The sequence below is a fragment of the Gossypium arboreum genome, chromosome 1 (genome assembly GCF_025698485.1).
Source record: "Gossypium arboreum isolate Shixiya-1 chromosome 1, ASM2569848v2, whole genome shotgun sequence".
In the NCBI taxonomy this organism is placed as follows: Eukaryota; Viridiplantae; Streptophyta; class Magnoliopsida; order Malvales; family Malvaceae; genus Gossypium; species Gossypium arboreum.
Genome location: NC_069070.1, coordinates 34,870,467 through 34,891,387, shown reverse-complemented (window position 1 = coordinate 34,891,387; position 20,921 = coordinate 34,870,467). Strand labels below are relative to the sequence as shown.

Genomic DNA, 20,921 nt, shown 5'->3' with positions numbered 1-20,921 from the left:
AAATGACTCAATAAATCTATATAATTTAAATCTATCACTTTTCAAGTTTTTCTGAGAAACAATCGGCAGAAATTGTAAACTTCTAGATTGCTTACCTGCATAATAAAAGCAAAATGAAAAACTAATATAATTCTAGAATAAGAAACAAGCCAACTGCGAAATTTTTACAGATTAAGAAGTCATATAAAAAAAAAAGAAACAATGAAGCAACCATTGAAGGGAAGCAAACAACAAACCAAAACCAGATTTAAATTGCCAAATTCAGAAACATATATGGAAAATTCAGTCGGAAAGAAAAAATAAATCCTGAAACAAATCAAAATTTTTCTAGAAATCTTGAAAAAAAATTTAAAACTGGGAAAAAATAGCATTGTTGGATTAACGAAAACTCGGGGGAAACAAAAAGAAAAAGACTTAATAAAAGCACTTTTTTTTTATTTCTACAATTTTTTTGTTCATCTAGGAAACAAAAAAAAAAACTTGGCAGAGTAATAGTCAGAGGAAAAGGAAAGTCCAGAAAAAAGAAAATTTATTTTTTAAATCTTCACATTTCTTTGTTAATTTTGGAAAAAAGGGATCATACCCAGATTAAGCCAAATTTGGAGAAACAAAAAGTCCTCAAAAAAAATTTTTTTTTTTGAAGAGAGATGAACATGGGGAACGAATAATATGAAACTTTTAATATAACTTACCTTTCAATCAGGATGAACAACTGTAAACGAGCGAATAGAGCCTCTGCAAGTCATCGATTTCAAACGCAGGTTTCAATTTTGCGAAAGCAATTGGGAAAAACGAGTGAGTGAAAGAGATGAAGAAGGGATATTTTAGTCTAGCCATGATTACATTTTCATTCCATCTAGAATGGAATCCCTATTCTTAGCCCATGTCATGGAATGACTATTACAGGTCGTCTTGTAATAGTGTCCGTTTACATTGCAGGTGAATTTGCCAACTCTCCCAACCAAACAAAGTAATAACTTGAGCCTAACGAATAGACAAGTAATAGTTATGGGATTACATCCAACCAAACAGGAGCGTAGCCAGGGGGGCTGGCATGGGCTCCGGCCCCCCCTAAAATGGAAAATTTCATTTTAGGCCCTTGAAATTTTTTAAACATTTTAAATTAGTAAAGGTAAAATTGCACTTTGGCCCCCCCTAAAATTATAAAAATTCAATTTAATCCTTTACAAATTATAGAAATATAAACTATAAAAAATTAAAATTTCATCCGGCCCCCCTAAAAAAATTTTCTGGCTTCGCCCCTGCAACCAAACATGGTGTTATTTGTGCAGAATCAAATTAAAGTATTTCAATACAATCCAAGTTCCCTTAGTAAACAAGATCGAACCATGTTGACTTTGAAATATATTTAAGATCTCAATTCTTATGTAGCTTTTACAAGGATGATTGAAGACCTTTTTGTATAGCTATTCATAGGGGAATATGATTGTAATTAATTTGTATCTTAGCATGTCAAAACTCTTATATATGATCAGCTTGTACTAGATAGAAAAATATAAAGAGAGCTCTTAACATTGTTCCCGAAGGAACTAATATTTCGAGTTACATTTTTGTAAGTTAAATCAAGTGAATCACTTAACTTACAACTAAACTTTCAAGAAAAAAATCTTAATGGAGAGTAATCCATATTAAATTATAGATGTAAAGTTGCTACACGATAAATGTGTATGACATAAATCATAGCTTCTACTTAACACATGCAGATGTAGAAAAAGTATAACTTGCGTAACCAAGGTTTTTTTTCCAACTTTGATCTTATTTCTACTTGTTTGTTATTCCAGTTTCAACTTACCCTATATTTTGACTTGTGCTCGCCAACAAAAATAAAATTTTCTCATTTTTTTCCTTGCATTTAATGTGATTTATGTTGGGAACCGCAAATAAATTGTCAAAAGCTCAATTAAAGTGTTTCCTTAATATAAGTAAACAAATTTTTTTTGAGTTTTATATAATGGAATATATTGAAATTAATTTTTAAAGAAGATCATACATGGATTTTAGATGTGTGCATGGGTCGAGTCGGGCCGGGCTCAAATAAAAATTTAGGCCGGTTTTTTAGGCCCGAGTCTAGCCCGGCCCGAAATATGAGCCTAAAAATTTGTCTAAGCCCAACCCTAAATAAAATTGTTAAGCCCGAGCCTGACCCGGCCTGGCCCACATTAATTTTCTTTTAGCTTATTTCATTAAATAAAAAATTTTAAAATATAATAAATTAAATATATTTAAAAGCATAAAAACAAATAAAAAATGAGACTAAAACAATTCTTAAAATAATACACAAATTGAAAATATAATAAAAGTGTTATATTAAAATTGGAAATAAAATGTAAATGTGATTAAAAATAAATATATATATATTTAGTATATAATTTGTGCTGGGTCGGGCCGGGCCTAGGCCAAAAAAGGTTTACCCGAGACCCGATTCGTTTTCTAAACAGGCCTCTTTTTTTTGCCCAAACCCATATTTCGGGCCTATATTTTTACCCGAACCCTCCCATTTTTCGAGCGGGCCTTCCGGCCGGACCGGGCATGCACACCTCTAGTGGATTCTTTGTTTAGTATTTAAAATTAACCAATGATTTATTAAAAAAAGCAAAAGAAAAACAATGATAAAGGAATTATCAATTTATCATATACACAAGAAATCAGGAAAATAGTAAAATGAATATGACCTTTGAATACTCTTAGTTTTAGAAGTATTGTTTTTTGTAGAAAATGCTAATAATAAAATAAAAGTTGATTTGATATTTATGATAAATTAATTAATTAGAAGACTAAAAATATATGTAGAATTTTTGGAGTACCAAGTCCCACTGCTCCAGATTCTAACACTTGCAAACTCACATTATAAATATAGGTAAAATTATTATCGAAGTACTTGTATTAGAAATTTAATTTATATTTTACTTTTCTATTAAAAGTAGATAAATTAGTACTTGTAAATTAAATCAAAGAGCAAATTGATTCTTTCTGTTAAAAATTACACCCATTTTTACTATTAAAAACTGGCAAAGTTGACAAAACAACCACAAAATGACATATAGCGTGCCATGTGCACCTCATGTTGATGTATAGGAATCGATTTTTTAACTAGAAAAATGGATGAATTTCTAACAAAAGAACTCATTTGCTTTTAACTCTAACTTACAATGACTAATATGCCTAACTATTTTTTAAGTAGGAGGGACAAAATGTAACTTGTCTTCTAATATAAGGGCTTCCATGATACTTTAACAAAAAAATATGCAATAGTAAAACACATTCATTCTCAAAAGAAGGTCTTAGAATTTTGAAAATGATTTTAGTGAAAGGGATAATCGCAAACTTTGAAAAGATTAATCTCTATTAACAGTAAACTTTAATTTTAAAAAATAAATTTTAGAATATTGAGAGTGTGAAGTGTAATTTAGTGCTTGAGACAGGATTTTCCATTCATAACAGATAATTAAGAGGCAAATATCATAGAAATTGAAAACGCTTCAACAATAATCATTTTTTATGCAGGACTGAGTTTACAAACACAATCACACTAAGTTCCAATTCACTTATTCTCCCCATCCATCCCCCTTGAATTTTCCTTTTCACCAGCATTCATAGAACTTGATATCAACTTTGAGCCTGAAATACACTTCACCTTCAAAGGAATCAGTCATCAAAGTTGCAACACCCCTATGCATGAAAAAGTCACCAGTGCCACCAACAATAGAGATATCTCTAGTCTTATTCATCAATGGATCAGCTCCAATGAAATTAATGGTACCTTGGTAATAATCAGTGCTGTTGAAAACAAATGAAAACCCTAACCAAGCAGTGTAAGTGTTTTTGGTATCATAAAGATACATGCCTTGAGCCCTACCAACAGGCTTTGAATGAAGGTTATTATCCAAGGTAATGGGATCATCGAATACCGCTATGTTCCCAAAATGGAACTGACTTGCCAAGATGGTCAAGTTAGCCCCTTGTGGTGCTGCAACAATGGCGGATGTAGCATTCTCTTTGTTCATCCCATTGTAAATAATGTCATGGAAGTAAAGAACCAAGTGTTTGCATGGTTTATATTGCTTGGTTTTTATTGGATAGGCTGAGGTTACAACGAGAACCATGAAAAATGAAAGGAAACCCCAAGTATTTGATGCCATTAGCAGAAAGAAAAATAGAAATGAAGAAGATATGAAGGAATGCTGAGGTGACTCTCTCACTGTCTTTTGATACCCTTTATATAGAGCTTTGCTTATATGGATTTTATATAAGTGGCAGTGGTTGGTTAAAGAAAAAGTTATCTCATTTCAAAGTGACATAGCATCTTTTACCTGCCGTGGAAGTATGATGCTATCAGTCATTTATTTGGACTTTTCTACTTCAAACTTCTCGCCTTAGTTGCTACCTAATACTGTCTGAAGATTTACTTGCATCCTATTATATCGAGTACGAATATATGTAATAACATGAATGTAATTTAATAAACTTTTAAACTTATTCATATATGATATGTCATACATATAATTTTGAAAAAAAATTTACCCCATTAAAATAAAATAAATTGTTGTCAACTAATCATATTTCATTGGTTTCATTGTTATAAATATTATATGTATTGTTATTAAAATATTATATAAAAATTAAAATATTTATTTTAGATATGATATTGTAATGTGAAAAATAAATTAATTTAATTGATACTCATTTCTTTAATATTATGATTTATGATATATATATATTTTAAGTAATTTTTAAGCAATTAATATAAATTTTAATATGATGAGAAGTAAATTTATATTTTAGCACACAAATGGACTTTTGAAAAACCAAAAATTGAATTTTTATAAAAGTTTGGCTTGAAAAGGATGTTTCAACCTAGATTATTGTTTACAAATGATTATGAATAAATAAGCTAATTTAATTGGAAAAAATCCCAATTTAAAAAGTAGTTAATTTTGCTAACTTTTTATCCCTATTGCCTTGAAATTCTCTCATGTGATGTAAAGTTGTCTTGGCCCCCAAAGCCAACAATCAAAGGGGGAAAAAACTTGGAATATCTTGAGTATAAAAGATAATTGATTTTCTTTATTGAATGAAAAAAACTAGAACTCAAGTGATTCGTTTTCAAATAATCTCTTTTTAATAAAATAAAATAAAAAAGAGAAGAAAAGAAATAATCTGAAATAAGAAAATGTTTATAAAAGTTAAATTTGGGATTGTGTGAACATGCAATGTGGTCCATCAATTATTGTGAGAGTCAAACTTTCTTTTTTTCCAATCCCAGTTTGGGGGAAATATAGATGGAGTAGGTGCATTGAATTTTGATCTTTGTTGACAAATGACAAAATTGTTTTGATTTGTTAAGTTGGTAGGTCAAATACTCCGCTTGGTTAAATAGTAGAAATCATAAAAGGCAATTTTCTTTTTCTTTTCTTCTTTTAGCAACTCATTAATGACCGATTGCTTTGCTTTCAGAATAATGAACTCTCTTTTCATCTTAAGTCCGGAACTCAAATAGAGTCGGTCGGCTGTCGGCGGCAAAATACTTTTGCAATCGGTGGTGGATGATGTTGTAAGAATTAAATTAGAGGTGGAACCCATTGGATCTTTAGTTTCATGGTAACCACTTGAAAAGATTAATAATATTTAAAATTATAAAAAAAATCAAAGATACATCATGAAAAAAATCTAAACTTTTTTGTTTTAAAAAAATTCATTTTTTAGCTTTTTAATAAGTTTCTCAATTCTTGATTTCCGGTTGGAAACTTTTTTATTATATTTCATAAATTAAATCGGTTGAATATTTGTTTTCAATTTAAATATTGATTAAATTGACTGGTTAACTCTAATAACCTTGATAATCGAATTAAATTCAAATTACGATAATGTGATTGCAGATAAATGAACATATTGCAATATTATTGATTTGGTTGTTGTACCCACAAATTTAGAGTCAACAATATTGACCTGCAAAATTAGAACAAATAAAAAAATATATTTATAATACTGAGTTACAATTTTTGGAAAATCTTTGGAAAATCTTTTATTTTTTCTTCTTTAATGGAACTTTGATACAAAAGTTTTTTAGATTTGATTTTGGATGTATTTAATCTACTTCAAGAATCGTCACACTTGATCTTAAAAACGGGTTCGAAAAGATGTTTCTTTGAAAATTTGATTTGAATTTAAGAATCTGTTTAATTTTAGAGTCAATGAGTCCACTTCAAGCGTCACGAAGACTTGATTTTGAAATGTGTTTTAATGGTCATTGAGATTTGATATTGAAAAATGTGTTATATATATAATTTATTGATGCAACTAGATTGGGGAGATGATAAAGAATGAGACGGATGAATGCGAAAGCGGATTGTAAAGTTTGTCAACATCACAGATTTGACTTAGGGCTCTAGATGATCGAAAGAAACTCAAATTAAAAGCCCAAAATTCGTAATTCATGTCATAATCCCTTTTAGAAATTCTGCTCGTGCAGTATTCACTAAAATAGTCATAACTTGAGCTCCAGAACTCAAAATCGAGTGATTCAAAATGCGTTTCAAAGTTAAGACATAGATCTTCAAACGCCATGAGACATCTCAACCTAGAAATGTCAGGATCCATCCAAAAAGTTGTCACAAGTTTGCTGATTTCCTAAGCTTGAAAATTGTCAGCTTTGGTGATTGGAATTTAATAAATTTCACACCATCTGTGCATGTATCATTCTCTCTTTCCTCAAAAAGATTCATCCTCGAATCTTGTCTTTAATTGAATCTTGGTTTGATTTGCTTATCCTTTGACACTGTTGTTGGGCCTTGAGGTAGTGTGAGTCCATCACATTCATGGGTCTGAAATTGTGCCTTGAGACTCGCATCATTCCCCCCTTCCTCAAGAAGATTTGTCCCTGAATCTTTAGCTTGACAGAAAGAAAAGGGATTAGAATAAATAACAATAAAATGAATAAAATACTTACCTAAGCTTTCTTGTGTGCCAAAACTATCTCCAAGATCAAATATACAATTTTGATATCCCAAATCAGCATGGATCAAATATCTCTCCTTCAAAAATAAACCATCAACACTAGACAAAGAAATATTAGGCACATTAGTGTTCAAGCAAAAAATAACTTGTAACTTTCTTTGAATATGCATGGTTATCCATAAGAATTTCAAATGACGAGTCAAGAATTTCACATAATTATAAAAATAAAGTAGTTTAATATTATTATATAAAAATTAATATTTAGATTTTAAGGTAGAAAATTTTGTTGCAAGATCAAACGCATAAGGTTCTTTAATAAACATGTCGAATGCAACAAAAGTAAACTTTAAATAACTAGATAAACCCATAAAATCAATTGAACTTTTAGACCATTGTTTATTGAAACTTGACCAATGAGAAAGCATGTCATAAGGAAAAATAAAATCAGTAGAATACTTATCAAAAACATTCAAGGGATGCCTATATATTTCAATTTTTGATGTATCATTACTTTTCTTACCTTCTAGCACTTGTGGAGAATTATCAATGTTCAACTTACCACTTTTCCACAAGTAAAATCATCTATCGATGGTAGAGTAATATAATTGAGAGTCTGTCAATGGATCCTTGAAATCCAATAATAAAGAAACACCACTAAACAAATTTAAGTTAGAGTTAGTTACAACATAATCATTCTTCACTTTTGTATGGGTATTTCTTGCATTTCATTTTCTTTCTCTACTTGAGAACTATCCAATTTTACCTCATATGAATTTTCACTCACCAAATTTGGACTATTAAGTAGACTTTTATCACTAAAGGTCTCTTTTCTTTCTGTCTTTTCACATGATTTTTCCTCACTTCCCATATCTCCATCACAAGTATTATGAATATTCAATTCAGTACAATCTATCTCAATAGGAGAACATGACATTTCTATCTCATCTAACTCCATAGATTTGAGGAAGAAATTCTCATTATCATCTTTTTCTGGTTCACAGAGTTCGTCATCACAAATCTCTTTTCCACTAGAGTAAGAGTCAACAAAAGGTACAAAGTCATACTTGCTTTCTTCTCTAGTTGGATATTTAATTGGATATTGGAAACCCTTAAGATCTTTTTCTATCAACAAAAATCTCGTGTTGACACAATCACGACTATAGTGGCCATGCCCATTTCACGTAAAACATTCAATATCACGAGCTCTTTGTTGTTTTGGTGAAAATTTAGTAGAAGTGGGTTGCTTAGAAGATGTAGAAGAATATTTTATAGGAACCCCACTTTTCCATTCAAAAGGTTTAGTCTCATCACATTTTGGTAGCCACTTATTAGTAGCATAAGAAGGTTTTGAATTCTTGAAAGTAGAATTAGAACTTGTACCTCGATAATAGTGTGATACGCTAAATGGACGAGATTGATGTTGCTGAAATTGTTGCTCAATCTCAATTGCCTTGTATATCATCTCCACAAGATCAATATAGGTTTGAAGATTAAGAGCATTGGCTATCGAAACGTTCAAGCCATCTACAAATCGCACCATGGTAGTTTCTTCATCCTCTGGTATATTTTCTCTTTGCATAAGTATCTCCATCTCCTTAAAGTACTCATCAACTGATCGATTACCTTGAACAAGACATTGAAGTCTCGTTGAGACCTTTCTATAGTAATGAGAAGGAACGTAATGCTTTCGCATCACTTGCTTCAACTCGTCCTATATTTCAATTACCCTTTCAGGGTTTTTTTTTTTACGATCAATTCCAAGTTGAATCCACCAACTCAACACATAATCTCAAAACCCAAGAGTCTCCAATTGGAATTTTTCCTCTTCTCGGCATTTATAGTAATAAAACATAAGTTCAATTTTTGATTCCCACTCACAATATGCTTTGGGAACATACTTCCCTCGAAATGGTGGAATGTTGAACTTTGGTTTGGCTAAACAATGTTGTCTACAGTTATTATTAACCAAAGTCTCATCATTTACACGAGAGGCACGTCAAACATTATTTGCACGAAGACGAGGCTGATCAATCTTATCTCCCCAATTACGATTCCGATGCTCAATTTTTGTACTTAGACGTTCTAAGTTTTTGTTGATCGTGTCTAAAATAGTGTCACATTGCTGATCTCGAGCATTTCAAACCTTTTGATCCCTTTTCAACTTCCCAATCATAGTAATGCAAATCATTATGAAAGCTTGAAAAGAACACGCCACTCAAGAAAAAAAATTAAGCAAACCCTACTGTTATGTACTCAAAAATAAAAATCAAATTCTCAATGACGTAAAAATTAATCTTGTGAGTCTTTTAAAAAGTGTTGATATCAATCAATCTTAATGTATTAGAATCAAACTAACAAAGCGAACCTAAGAGCATTATGAGTCCAAAATCAACTAGACATCAAAGAATTCTCTTGCATAGAGGAAGGAATGTGCAACGTGCTTTAACCTACTAACACAAGAAACAATAAAGTGTTATACTGCATAAAGGAGCAATAAAAAGAAAAAAACAAATGAAAACATAGGGCTAAGAGTCAATGAATATTGCTAAAACCCGAAAACCTAAAAAATTGCAAAGCAACTTGACAAGCTTCTTTTGAAGTGTTCTCGATTTCCAAAAATCACGAAATTTAAATTGGAGCTTTCGAAAATAATGTAGATCTAAACTAGAAAGTTTCGGCACAAAATTCAACCCCACATAATATTTTCTTATTTTTTCCTTTTTTTGTACTTTTTCGATCACTTTTTTTGTGGAAAATATTTTTTTATACTCTAAAATAGTGCCAAGAAATAGTATGTAAAATTTTAGATTGTTTGAAAAACGTTTACCAACTGAAAAATATTTTTTTTTGAAAACTATTAGGGTAAAAAATTGTTTTGAGGCTGTTTGCTAGAACTTAATTTATAAAACAAAAAAACAACTAAAACGTCCAAATCTAATACCAAATGATAAAGAATGGGACGAATGAACGTGGAAGTGGATCGTAAAGTTTTTCAAAGTTGTGGATTTAGCTTAGGGCTCTAAAGGTTCGGAAGGAAACTTGGATTTTTGACACAACCTGAAATAACATCGAATCCAAGTCAAATAAAATAATTAAAAATAAATAACTAAAAATAAAATAATAAACCAAATATTAGAATAATAAGGAAGCGAATAAAAAAGATAAATGGAAAGACAGAACACGAGGTGTAGAAGTCCTAAGAAGCCTTGGAAACACGAATAATCCACAACCTCCTTCAAGTAGCTCTAATTTCCCCTCTAAGATAGAAACCTTGGCAAGAAAAAGTTTGAAGATAGATCCCCACAATCTAAAAATATTGTTAAAACTCTTCTAAAATAAACTCAAGAGAAATTCTTGAGAAGAAAAACTTAGAGAGAATTTATTAACTAAAAAGAGAAATAGAATATTAATAAATTGTGTATAATGCAAAGGCCTATATATAAGCTAGCTAAATAAATCAAAATAAAACTCTTAAATATACTAGAACTCTAATTTAATCTAAACATGAAGTAGTTTTAAATTAAACTTTCTTGTTAACATAAAACTACTAAGTAACTTAAAATACTTAATAATTATAAAAATTTAGAATAAAATAATAAAGAAATAATAAGAGCTGATAAGTACAAGATTAGACTCATATATAATAAAATTAAGCCTAAAAGCTGAACCCAATATGATTTAAACTCGAATTAAAAACTCAAAATTCGTAATTCTCGTCAAAATTTCGTTCAGAAATTCTGCTCGCATAGTCTTCACTAAAACGGTCATAACTTAAGCTCTTGAACTCAAAATCGAGTGATTCAAAATACGTTTCGAAGATAAGAGATAGATCTTTAAATGCCGTGAGACATATCAACCTAGAAATGCTAGGATCCCATCCAAAAAGTCGTCGCAAGTCTGCTGATTTTCCAAGCTTGAAAATTGGCAGCTTTGGTGATTGGAATTTAATAAATTTCATCCTGTCTGTGCATGTATAAGGATAGCTTTGATCTATGTATCTTCTAAAATTGATCTTGAATGGATAATTATGCTTCAAGGTACTTCTAGGTTTGATCTCAAAGAACGAGTTTAGCTAACTTTTTATTAATTGGACAAGATCGAAGAGCAACTTTCTTTAGAATCTAATGTGATGTTCTTTAGAATTTCTACTAGTTCTTTGATTTCTTCAAAGATTTATTTGGATTTTGAAAAGAATTTTTAGTCTTAAAGAATTTTCTCTTCAAGTTTTATATTTTGTACTTCTAGACTTCTGAATTTATGAAGTTGTATTAAATGGCTTGGAGGCAATTCCCTTCCATAGTGTTAGTCAATCAAGTAGAAGAGAGTTATTATTTCTATAGCTTCTTTAGTTTAAATTATCTATATTGATTAAGCTCTTTTATTTATTATTTATCTCGTGTTAATTTAAATTAATTAGAGATAAATTAATCCTTGAGGAATATGATTTCTTTATAAAAGAGTTCTAAAATGATTTTACCTCTTTATTTATGGCTTAATTAATTTAATTTAATTTAGTTAGATATAATAAATAATGACACTTAATAAAATTTTATTTGTTTTCAAAATTTTCTTCTACAAATGCCTATTCTTGGTCATATACACAACTTTTGTTGAGCATAGAAAGTAGGCAAGTTGTGAAATTTGATTTGTTTCTAAAAATTATTTTCAAAATATCTTGACAAGGTGAAGAATTTTTTTTTTCTTCATTTAAATTGAAATTCGCAATAAAAAAAGATTAATATATCTTTGTATATTGAAGATCAAGTAATATTGACTTGACATTTTTTAAATATTTTTAAACATGTAGTTTAATCTCGTGCTCAAGAACTTCATTTTTTGGAGGAACAATATTTTCCTTAAGATTAACAATTTAAACTCAAATGTAGGAGTGATATGATAGTTTAAACTCATGCCTAAAAGCATTTTTTTTATTGGCTTTATTGACATGTTACTGGAACCCAATCATTCATCATTTTATTATCTTGAGAATACACCATCTTACTTATATTTAGAATTGGTGTAATAGAATCAAAAGGGTCTAATTTTATGGTTCTATATATCATACTAATTAGATTGTGGAACCATAATGACCGAGGTCAAGTTTAAGTGAATTAGCAAGATTAATTTTTTTTTTATTTGTAAATGAGTTTTACAAGTATTTAACTTCTGTATTTATTTCTTAATTTAATTTAGTCCGAAAATCAATTGTAAAGAGTTATGAGTCAAGTCATCATTCCATACACTAATAGTTGATATAAATACTATTATATAAAATGATAATGAAAGTGATTAATAATATCATTTATCATGTTGGATGTATTGGATGAAAATGATACTATGAATTGTCCTGTTAATAGAATTCCTACACAAGCCTGAAAGCAGGGATTGGAGAGAGATCTTTTGACAATGTATGTGTATTAATCTTGACCACATGCAATGTTTACTTACACGATGGCTCCTGCAATTTTTATTTATAAATTGAATAAGTAGTAGTCTTCATTTTATCATTTATAGTTGATAATTTATTTGAACGGTATAAGTGAAATTTAAAAACATAAAATAACAAATTTGTAGGCAAGTTTTTATTTAGTATTTGGAACGAATCCCAACACGACGAAAAATCACGGAAGCATAATCGGTATTATTTCCTTTTAAAACATTAATTTAATAATTATAAAAATTTCATAATACAATAAATATTAACAATGGGTCCAAATAAATCATAATATTACAAGTAAAAATAATAAATCGAAACACACAATTTTTATATGAAAAACCCCTTTAAAGTAAAGGGTAAAAGTTACGGGACTTTGAAAGTCCATAAAAAATTTCACTATAATTAAAGTCTTGTTATAAAATCACAACCAAACCACAATAAAGGGGATTTTCCTAACCGACGATGTATTAAATAATTTTCTTTATTCTGAATCCTAGAAAATGAGTAATCCTTATGACGACGGTGATCGGAATACCAAAAAAGTACGTTTCAAAGATGTCGAAGGTACTGAAGAAACTTGTATGGTGGTAGATTCTGAGCAACAGCCGATGATGTCATTCAAAGAGAAACTTTTGGGAGGAGGGGTGGCTTCCCCCGATAGAAATCTAGCAAGGAATCTTGGAAGGGACGATGGTGGTTTAGAAATTCTGGATGGTGACATGAATACCTCAATGGTTAATGGGATTTCGGCCATCGCTTTTTCAGAGCGCATCAAAGATATTCTCTTCAAGGAGATGGAATCAACGATTGTTCTTAAATTACTCGGGCAAAACATTGGCTATAACGTGCTTTATAATTGCATACTCAACCTCTGGAAACACTACAAAATCCTTTCATCTAATGGATATCACGAATGGTTATTTTTTTGTTAAGTTTCAAGACATGGAAGATTATAATAAAGTTTTAACTCAAGGTTCGTGGATATTTTTCGGGCAATACCTCACTGTGCAGCCTTGGACGAGGTCGTTTAATCCAACACAACCTTACCCCAGTGTGGTGTTGGCTTGGATCCGTCTGCTAGGGCTTCCGGGCTACCTTTACAAGAGGCAAATCATCGAAGCAATTGGGGGTTTAATTGGTAAAGTAGTCAAATTAGATTTTCAAACTGATAAAAGTACTCGAGGAAGGTTTGCCCGATTGGCTGTGTTTGTCAATCTTGATCAACCTCTTATCTTTAAGGATTTGGTCGACGGGGACATCCAACGGGTAGAGTATGAATCTCTACCGACAGTTTGTTTCAACTGTGGACGATATGGGCACGTTAAAGAGTTGTGTTCGGCGGCAGGTGTTGGTGCGGTTTTGGAGAGGTCGGAGACTTTTTTGGAAGGGATGAAAGCCTCCCCGGAGATGGCTTCTGGTGTAACGGTCGGGGGTAGTGAAGATGGAAAGAACAATGATTTCGGACGATGGATGTTAGTTGAGAAAAAATCACAGAGGAGATCACGTAACTCTAGGGTAAAAGGGGATGATATTTTAGGCAAAGATCCGTTGGGATCTAGATTCACGCCTTTAGTTGAGGGAAATAATTTAGGCGGTGGTCTTAATGCATTCGTTGGGGGTTTTGTGAGTGGAAAAGGAAAGAGCCAAGTTATTCTAGAAGGTAATTCTAAAGAGAATAGAGCTTTAGTCAAAAGGGTTTCGGGGGATTTAGAGGAAGTGGACCATGGGCTGATGCGGGCTCTGTGGATGTGGTTAGGCCTGTTTTGGGCTCAGGGGTGAGTGGCCTGGACAATGCTAGAGCAGACCTGAGCAGGGGGAAAATCGGGTCCAAATCAATGGGGAAAAGGCCTATGGGATCTGGAGATTTTTTGCAAAAAGAAAAGGATCAATGTTGTAATTTTACTAATTCTATTTCTCTGGTACCGTCTACAGGGTCTGGTAATCTAAAAATGAAAAAGGTGCAAGCTGGTAGGCTTTCAAATGGTTCGAGCGGTGGGCCAAGTGGGGATCAGGCTAGGCCGAATGATATTTTAATTTCTAATGGGCCCTTTTTGAATGGTTTTGATAATTCATTTTCTAATGGGCATGATAATGTCTTAAAAAATCAATTTGCAGTTAACACTTCTTCTAACGTTTTATTTGAGCAGGAAATGGGAAAGGAGCATTCGGGTCTTTCAGAGTTTAGGAAGGGCAACTTGGTTCTTAATAATCCTACGTTCGAAGGATCTAATGAATTGGTGGTGAATTTAGATACTAATTTTTTAGATCCTAAGCATCATTCGGCCTAAAATGCCTAAAAGTGTCAAGAAAAATATTTTAATTGGTTCTAATAAATCTTTTTCTGTATCCAAAGGACGAGGTTTAGAGAATAAAGGGGTAACAATCGTGGTGGAGCTTCTTTTAATCGTTCTTTTAAAGACAAGGGCGTAGATTAAAAAAAGCTGGAATTTCTCGAATCCCATTATCAGATACTATAAGTTCCATGGTTAATCTTGTAAATTCGCAAGGAGCGCCTAGACCGGATGGTATTGGAGGGACCACTACAGGACAGACAGGTGGTCCTGATTCCACCTCTGCATAATTTGGTGGTAATTTTGTTTTTTCTTTAGTCATCTATGAATTTTACTATTTTTTGTTGGAATTGTCAAGGTTGTGCCAACTTGAAATTCCCTAGTATCTTTTGGGAGTATAATAGAGAGCATAAGTCTGATTTGGTTGGACTTTTAGAAACAAGGGTGAGTGGACCTAAAGCTGATTCTATAATTTCTAAGCTCGGCTTTGAGTGTTCACATCGCGTGGAGGCTGTGGGTTTCTCAGGTGGTATTTGGATTGGTTGGAAGGACTATATTACTGTTGATATTTTGGGGAATCATCCCCAATTTATTCTTCTTCGAATTTTTGGGATGGTTTTTTGGCGACCAATTTTAGTTACTTTCGTATAGGGTAGTCCTAATGGTCAAAAAAGGAAGCAGTTATGGGAGGCTCCTAAACATACTATGCTAGTGGATGGGTCTCCATGGTTAGCGATTGGTGATTTCAACGCTATTATAGCTTTGTGCGAAAAAAGAGGTGGTCGAGTTATCGGGAAAATATGTGGTCTCTTTAGTGAATTCATGGATTTCATGGGTTTGCAAGATCTGGGTTTTAATGGGCCTAATTTTACTTGGAATAGAGGGGGTGTTTTTGAGAGACTCGACAGAGCTATTTGTAATGAAGCTTGGAGTCTAAAGTTTCCTTCGTCCAAAGTTATTATCTCCAAAAGCTTAAATCAGACCACAGACCTCTGAAATATATATTATGCCTGTTGATCAGTCTTCATCTACTAGACCTTTTCGGTTTTTAGCTGGTTGGGTGGAGCATCCGGGATTTTCTGCTTTTGCTAAGGAGAATTGGAAGTTTATGGGAGATATGTCACTAACTCATGCAACTTTCACTGATCGAGTGAAATTATGGAATAAGGAGGTTTATGGTCACATTATGCATCGGAAGTATCTTTTGAAGAAAAAGCTAGCTAATGTTCAAAAGGAGATTGATCGTAGGAGCTCAATTTTTTTTGAATCAGGTTGAGCTAGAAATCCGAGAAGAGCTAGAGTTTGTTTTACATCATGAGGAGCTCTTTTGGCAGAAGAAGGCTAGGTGTGACTGGTTAGGTTTTTGGTGTTCGTAACACAAAGTTCTTTCATAGGCGAACTCTGCAAAGAAGAAAGCATAATCGGATTGTGGCTCTGAAGAATTAAGAAGGGGAATGGATTATAGATGAAGATGTTTTGAAACAAGAAGCAGTGAACTATTACAAAAATCTTTATGGGGAGCAACCTTTAAATATGGGTAGTCTTGGTGATGGTGCTTTCTCGACTCTTGAGCAAGATGAGGCCCAGCTCCTTAGTAGGTCTGTGTCAGATGAGGAGATTAAAAGGGCTCTGTTTGATATGGTACCTTTAAAAGATCCAAGTAGTGATGGTGTGCATGCAATTTTTTATCAGAGCCAATGGGATTTGGTGGGCCCTTCAGTTTGTGATTGGGTGAAAAGGATTTTCTCTGGTGAAAAGATTGATAGGGACCTCAATAATTCGCTTATTGTTCTTATTCCTAAAGTGCAGCATCTAGAGTGTTTCTCGCAATTTCGGCCCATTAGTGTTTGTTCGGTACTATACAAGCTTGTGATGAAAGTTATTGCTAACAGGTTTAAAATGGTCTTTCCAAAGATCATAGGACCTGAACAAGTAGGGTTTGTTCCCGGAAGAAACATAAATGATAACATCATCATTGCCCAAGAAGTCATTCACTCAATAAAGAGTAAGCAAAAGAGTAAAAGGTGGATGGCTATTAAAATCGACCTTGAGAAGGCCTATGATCGCATTCGTTGGGATTTCATCGACGCTTCTCTCCAGGCTGCAGGTATTCCTAAATTTCTTTGTAATGTTATTATGTCAGTTATTTCTGGTTCAACTATGCAGGTGCTTTGGAATGGAATGCCCTCCCAAAAGTTTAAACCAGCAAGAGGAGTTCGTTAAGGTTGCCCTTTGTCACCCTATCTTTTCATCCTGTGTATGGAGTGGTTAAGGCATGGTATTCACGCAGCAATGGCAGATGGGAGATGGTCGCCCATTAGACTTAATAGATCAGGTCAGTATCTATCTCATCTCTTTTTTGCAGATGATTTGATTATTTTTGGGCAGGCTAAGGAGGAGCAGGCACAAATCATTAAGGATGTTTTAAACACCTTTTGTGGGCTTTCGGGACATAAAGTTAATCTTCAGAAGACTAACATGGTGTTCTCTAAAGCGGTGGATGAAAATATTCAATGGCGTATTAAAGGAATTCTTGGGTTTCAAGTGGGGCAGGATCTCGGTTCTTATTTAGGGGTCCCTCTCTTTCATGAGAAGGTTACTAATAATACTGTGCGCTTTGTGGTAGATAAAGTGCGGAGTAAATTGTGTAGTTGGGATGCTCATCAACTCTCTCTTGCTGGCAGAATTACTTTAGCTCAAGCGGTTTTGCTTTCAATCCCGAGCTTCTTTATGCAATCGATGTTGATCCCTAAAGGCTTGTGTGACAAGATTGAAGTTATGGTTAGGCAATTCATATGGGGTTCCACTAATTCTTGTAAGAAGGTTACCTTAGTTAGCTGGAATTCAATTTGCCAACCCAAATCGCATGGTGGGCTTGGTCTGAGGGCTCTTCACGATCAGAATACCTGTTTCATAATGAAGCTGGGATTTAAATTAGTAACTAACCATTCCTCTTTGTGGGTCAAGGTGCTGAGGTCCAAATATGGGGTTCAAAGTGGTTTACCAGAGTTTTTATCGAGGGAACAGTGTTCTTTCTTGTGGAGATCCTTGTCGAACTTTTGGCCGCTTGTTCGGGAAAATTTACTTTGGTCAATTGGGGATGGGTGTAATATTAACTGCTGGAAAGATTTGTAGGTGCCTAAGTTAGGTCCATTATCCAAAAAGATTGCCTCCACCTCTAGATTGGATATGGACCGTTCCCTTAGTGATATGGTCACGGAGAATGGAGGTTGGAATCTGGATTTCTTTCACCTTTGGCTACCTGAGGACATCATTCATAAAATTGTAGGGATTCCGCCACCTCATCCAAATTTAGGTATGGATAGAATTATTTGGGGGGGGACTACATCGGGTGCTTTCTCTGTTAAAAGTGCATACATCAAGCTTCGAGAGCTTTCTTGGAATGGGAAGGAAGATATATGGAAGATACCTTGGAATTTTATTGGGCCGTAGAGAGTTCGAGTGTTTATTTGGCTCGTTATTAAGCACTGTTTGCTCACCAATGTTGAAAGAATACGAAGAGGATTAGGTGTTGATACTGCTTGTGGCACTTGTGGCCATAATTATTAGAATATCCTTCATGTGCTTCGGGATTGCACAACGGCAAGGGAGGTATGGATGCAGATAGTCCTTACAGGTATGCAATCTGTTTTTTTTGTAGGATCTCTTTAGGATTGGATGGAGCTCAACCTATAAAATCAGTAGTCTGTGAAGCTTGTAAGTGGAGTCCATTGGCCTTGTCTTTTCGGGATTATATTTGGCGCTTGTGGAAAAACCGAAACCTTCGTATATTTCAAGGCCTTTCTTAGAGTACAGATAAGGTGATCAAAGCCTCATTATGTTGGGCAAAACAGTATGTTTTGGTTTACAGATCAAGGAACACTAAACTCTCACGAATGGATCTAGCCTCTAATTCTTTGAAGGGTTGGATTCTTTTGAACACTGATGGATCGGTCAAATATGAAGATCAGTTTGCTGCATCAGGAGGACTTCTGCGGGATCAGAAGGGATTTAGGATCGTAGGCTATACGAGGTATTTGGGAATTTGTGAAGCTATTGATTTAGAATTATGGGGCATTCTTGACGGGTTGCAAATTGCTCTTGATTGTGGCTTTCAGAAAGTTTTTATTCAGACAGATAATCTTGAAGCGGTTAACCTTATTCATGAAGGAGTTTGAGAAGGCTCTAATTCTATCTTAATTAGGAGAATTCTATCGAGTTTAAAGTTACTATGTCATTGGAACCCTCAGCACATCCCTAGAGAAGAGAATGGAATTGCAGATAAGATAGTTAAGCTCAGAAGAGACAAAGAACCAGGATTGCGGTTAATCGACCAGAATTATGTTTCTAGTTTACTTAATATTTGATATTTGATTTTTTATTTTTTTTTATCTACCAAAAAAAAAACCACAATAAAGGGCATACAACTCAAATAAGACTATCAACAAATAATCTCAAGCAAACTTTAAGAGAAAAGTTGAGAACATCACCAAAAAGGGGCTGATTTGAAAGCAAAAAATCTAAAGCTATAGTACCCCAAATGAAAGTCGGACAGTACACATTAAAGATCTTGAGTCTACTAGCTACTGTAAAAAAAAATAGTTCCAATGGACACCAAATGGACCTCAGATTGAAGGAAATACGAAAGTTGATCAATGTGAAAAAAAAAACTCTTTTCTCTCCCACTTTTATCCTTTTATTTTCTTCAACTTGTAGCGCGCACACACTTGTTTTTTCTTCAAAAACCCTACAAATTATATATATGTAGGGCACATATAGAAGATGGTGCGTACACAGTGGGATCACCTATAGCCCAACAAATCTCCTTTTCCCATTATGTGGGAATGTTTTCCATACTGAAAATCAAGCAACAAACTTCAAACTTCCCTCTTGGTAAGGTCTTGGTCAACACATCTACACCATTATCATCGACGTAAATTTTCTCAAGCTCTAACAACTTAGCCCCAAGAGCTTTCTTCGTCAATGAAGGGATCTATTGTTGCCACTATGGACTTCTGCTGCAGCCATGGTTGACGTCATCGTCGTTGAGTCCTCGCCATTTCGTTTTCCACCTTCAAGCTACAGCCTTCAGCCACCATAGACCACCTTGTCGGACCATCGGTAGCTTCCACCATCGGTCTTTTTTCCGGTTGGCTAGGTTGGGTTTGCGTCGTCTCGATCAGTCTTGGATGTGTCTCGATTTTTTTGGATTCTTCGAAAAATCTGATTACACAATACTTATGTTAGTTTCCGACTCACATGAATTATTCTAAAAAATAAAACAACTCCTACGTGGAGATGATAGTCCATGATCTAATTACATATCCCGAAAAAAATTATAATAATTACAACCAAATTTCTAGGACTCACAACTTTGGCAAAATTAATTTATCATGTAAATAATAAAATAATAAACACACATTAATTCACATACATAATCCAAGACATACTAATAATTATAAGAATGTTACATTTTACAAAAATTCAACCAAACATGAAGAAAAGAGAAAATTTTGGTATCGTTTATACTATAAACATAACACAACTTGGATCTGATGCCAATTATTGGAAAAAAATCTAGTTTGAAAATGATTTTCTTGAACAACAAAAAAATAAAAATTCTAAAAACCTAGTTGATTTGTGATATTTAAAGCAATAATTGTTTCTCGTAATAATACATGTGCTTTAAGCGAGACGGATCCTTGATGTTCTCGGCTTTCAACCGAATGACCTCTACTACTCTTATTGTGACACCCCAAACCCGACTGGGACAGATCGGCCCGAATTCGAAGTGTTAGATTAGTCACCTAAGTGACTCTCTAGTTAACGACCTCCCAAGACTCACCCTGACCTTATAACACCTCAATCTTATCCATTTGATTAGTTATTTATTAATGCAAAGCAATTTGTGAACCAAATTTTTATAAGTAATTTAACTTAAGGACATTTTTTTAGTTTACCACATACGGTTAAACTAACCCGAATTTAGATCTACACATTCACCAATCCTCTTTAGTCAATTTATGTAAGCCCTAAAAATTCCAACTTAATCCGAGTTTATTTTCTATGTCTAATTCAAGTTTTATCATTAAAGACTAAATCATAACAATTTCAAACTATCAAAACTATACCTGAATATTAAATTGAGTATGTTTCTAACAAATTTTATCAATTACAAGTCTAATCCTAAACCTTTATCAAGTTTCCTTATGATTTAA

General features: G+C 33.2%; 2 protein-coding genes across 2 annotated transcripts; one reads left to right on the top strand and one right to left on the bottom strand.

Moving 5' to 3' along the window:
• Window positions 1–3,599: 3,599 nt before the first annotated feature.
• Window positions 3,600–4,259, bottom strand: LOC108464992 (disease resistance response protein 206-like). Its single transcript, XM_017765291.2, has one exon. It carries the CDS (start codon window positions 4,158–4,160, stop codon window positions 3,603–3,605), a length of 558 nt encoding a protein of 185 aa, XP_017620780.1. The 5' UTR covers window positions 4,161–4,259; the 3' UTR covers window positions 3,600–3,602.
• Window positions 4,260–12,912: 8,653 nt separating this feature from the next.
• LOC108464989 (uncharacterized) lies at window positions 12,913–15,699 on the top strand. The gene is made up of 7 exons (XM_017765287.1): window positions 12,913–13,257; window positions 13,346–14,072; window positions 14,186–14,424; window positions 14,560–14,627; window positions 14,831–14,967; window positions 15,062–15,264; window positions 15,355–15,699. The coding sequence occupies exons 1-7, from the start codon at window positions 12,913–12,915 to the stop codon at window positions 15,697–15,699; spliced, it is 2,064 nt and encodes a 687-aa protein (XP_017620776.1).
• The last annotated feature ends 5,222 nt before the right edge of the window (window positions 15,700–20,921 follow it).

Coding starts and splice junctions, on each gene's coding strand:
- LOC108464989 (XM_017765287.1), top strand. CDS start 12,913: ATGAGTAATCCTTATGACGACGGTGATCGGAATACCAAAAAAGTACGT. Junction 13,258..13,345: donor GGCAAAACATTGGCTATAAC/GTGCTTTATAAT, acceptor TTTTTTGTTAAG/TTTCAAGACATGGAAGATTA. Junction 14,425..14,559: donor GTGGGCCAAGTGGGGATCAG/GCTAGGCCGAAT, acceptor TTATTTGAGCAG/GAAATGGGAAAGGAGCATTC.
- LOC108464992 (XM_017765291.2), bottom strand. CDS start 4,160: ATGGCATCAAATACTTGGGGTTTCCTTTCATTTTTCATGGTTCTCGTT.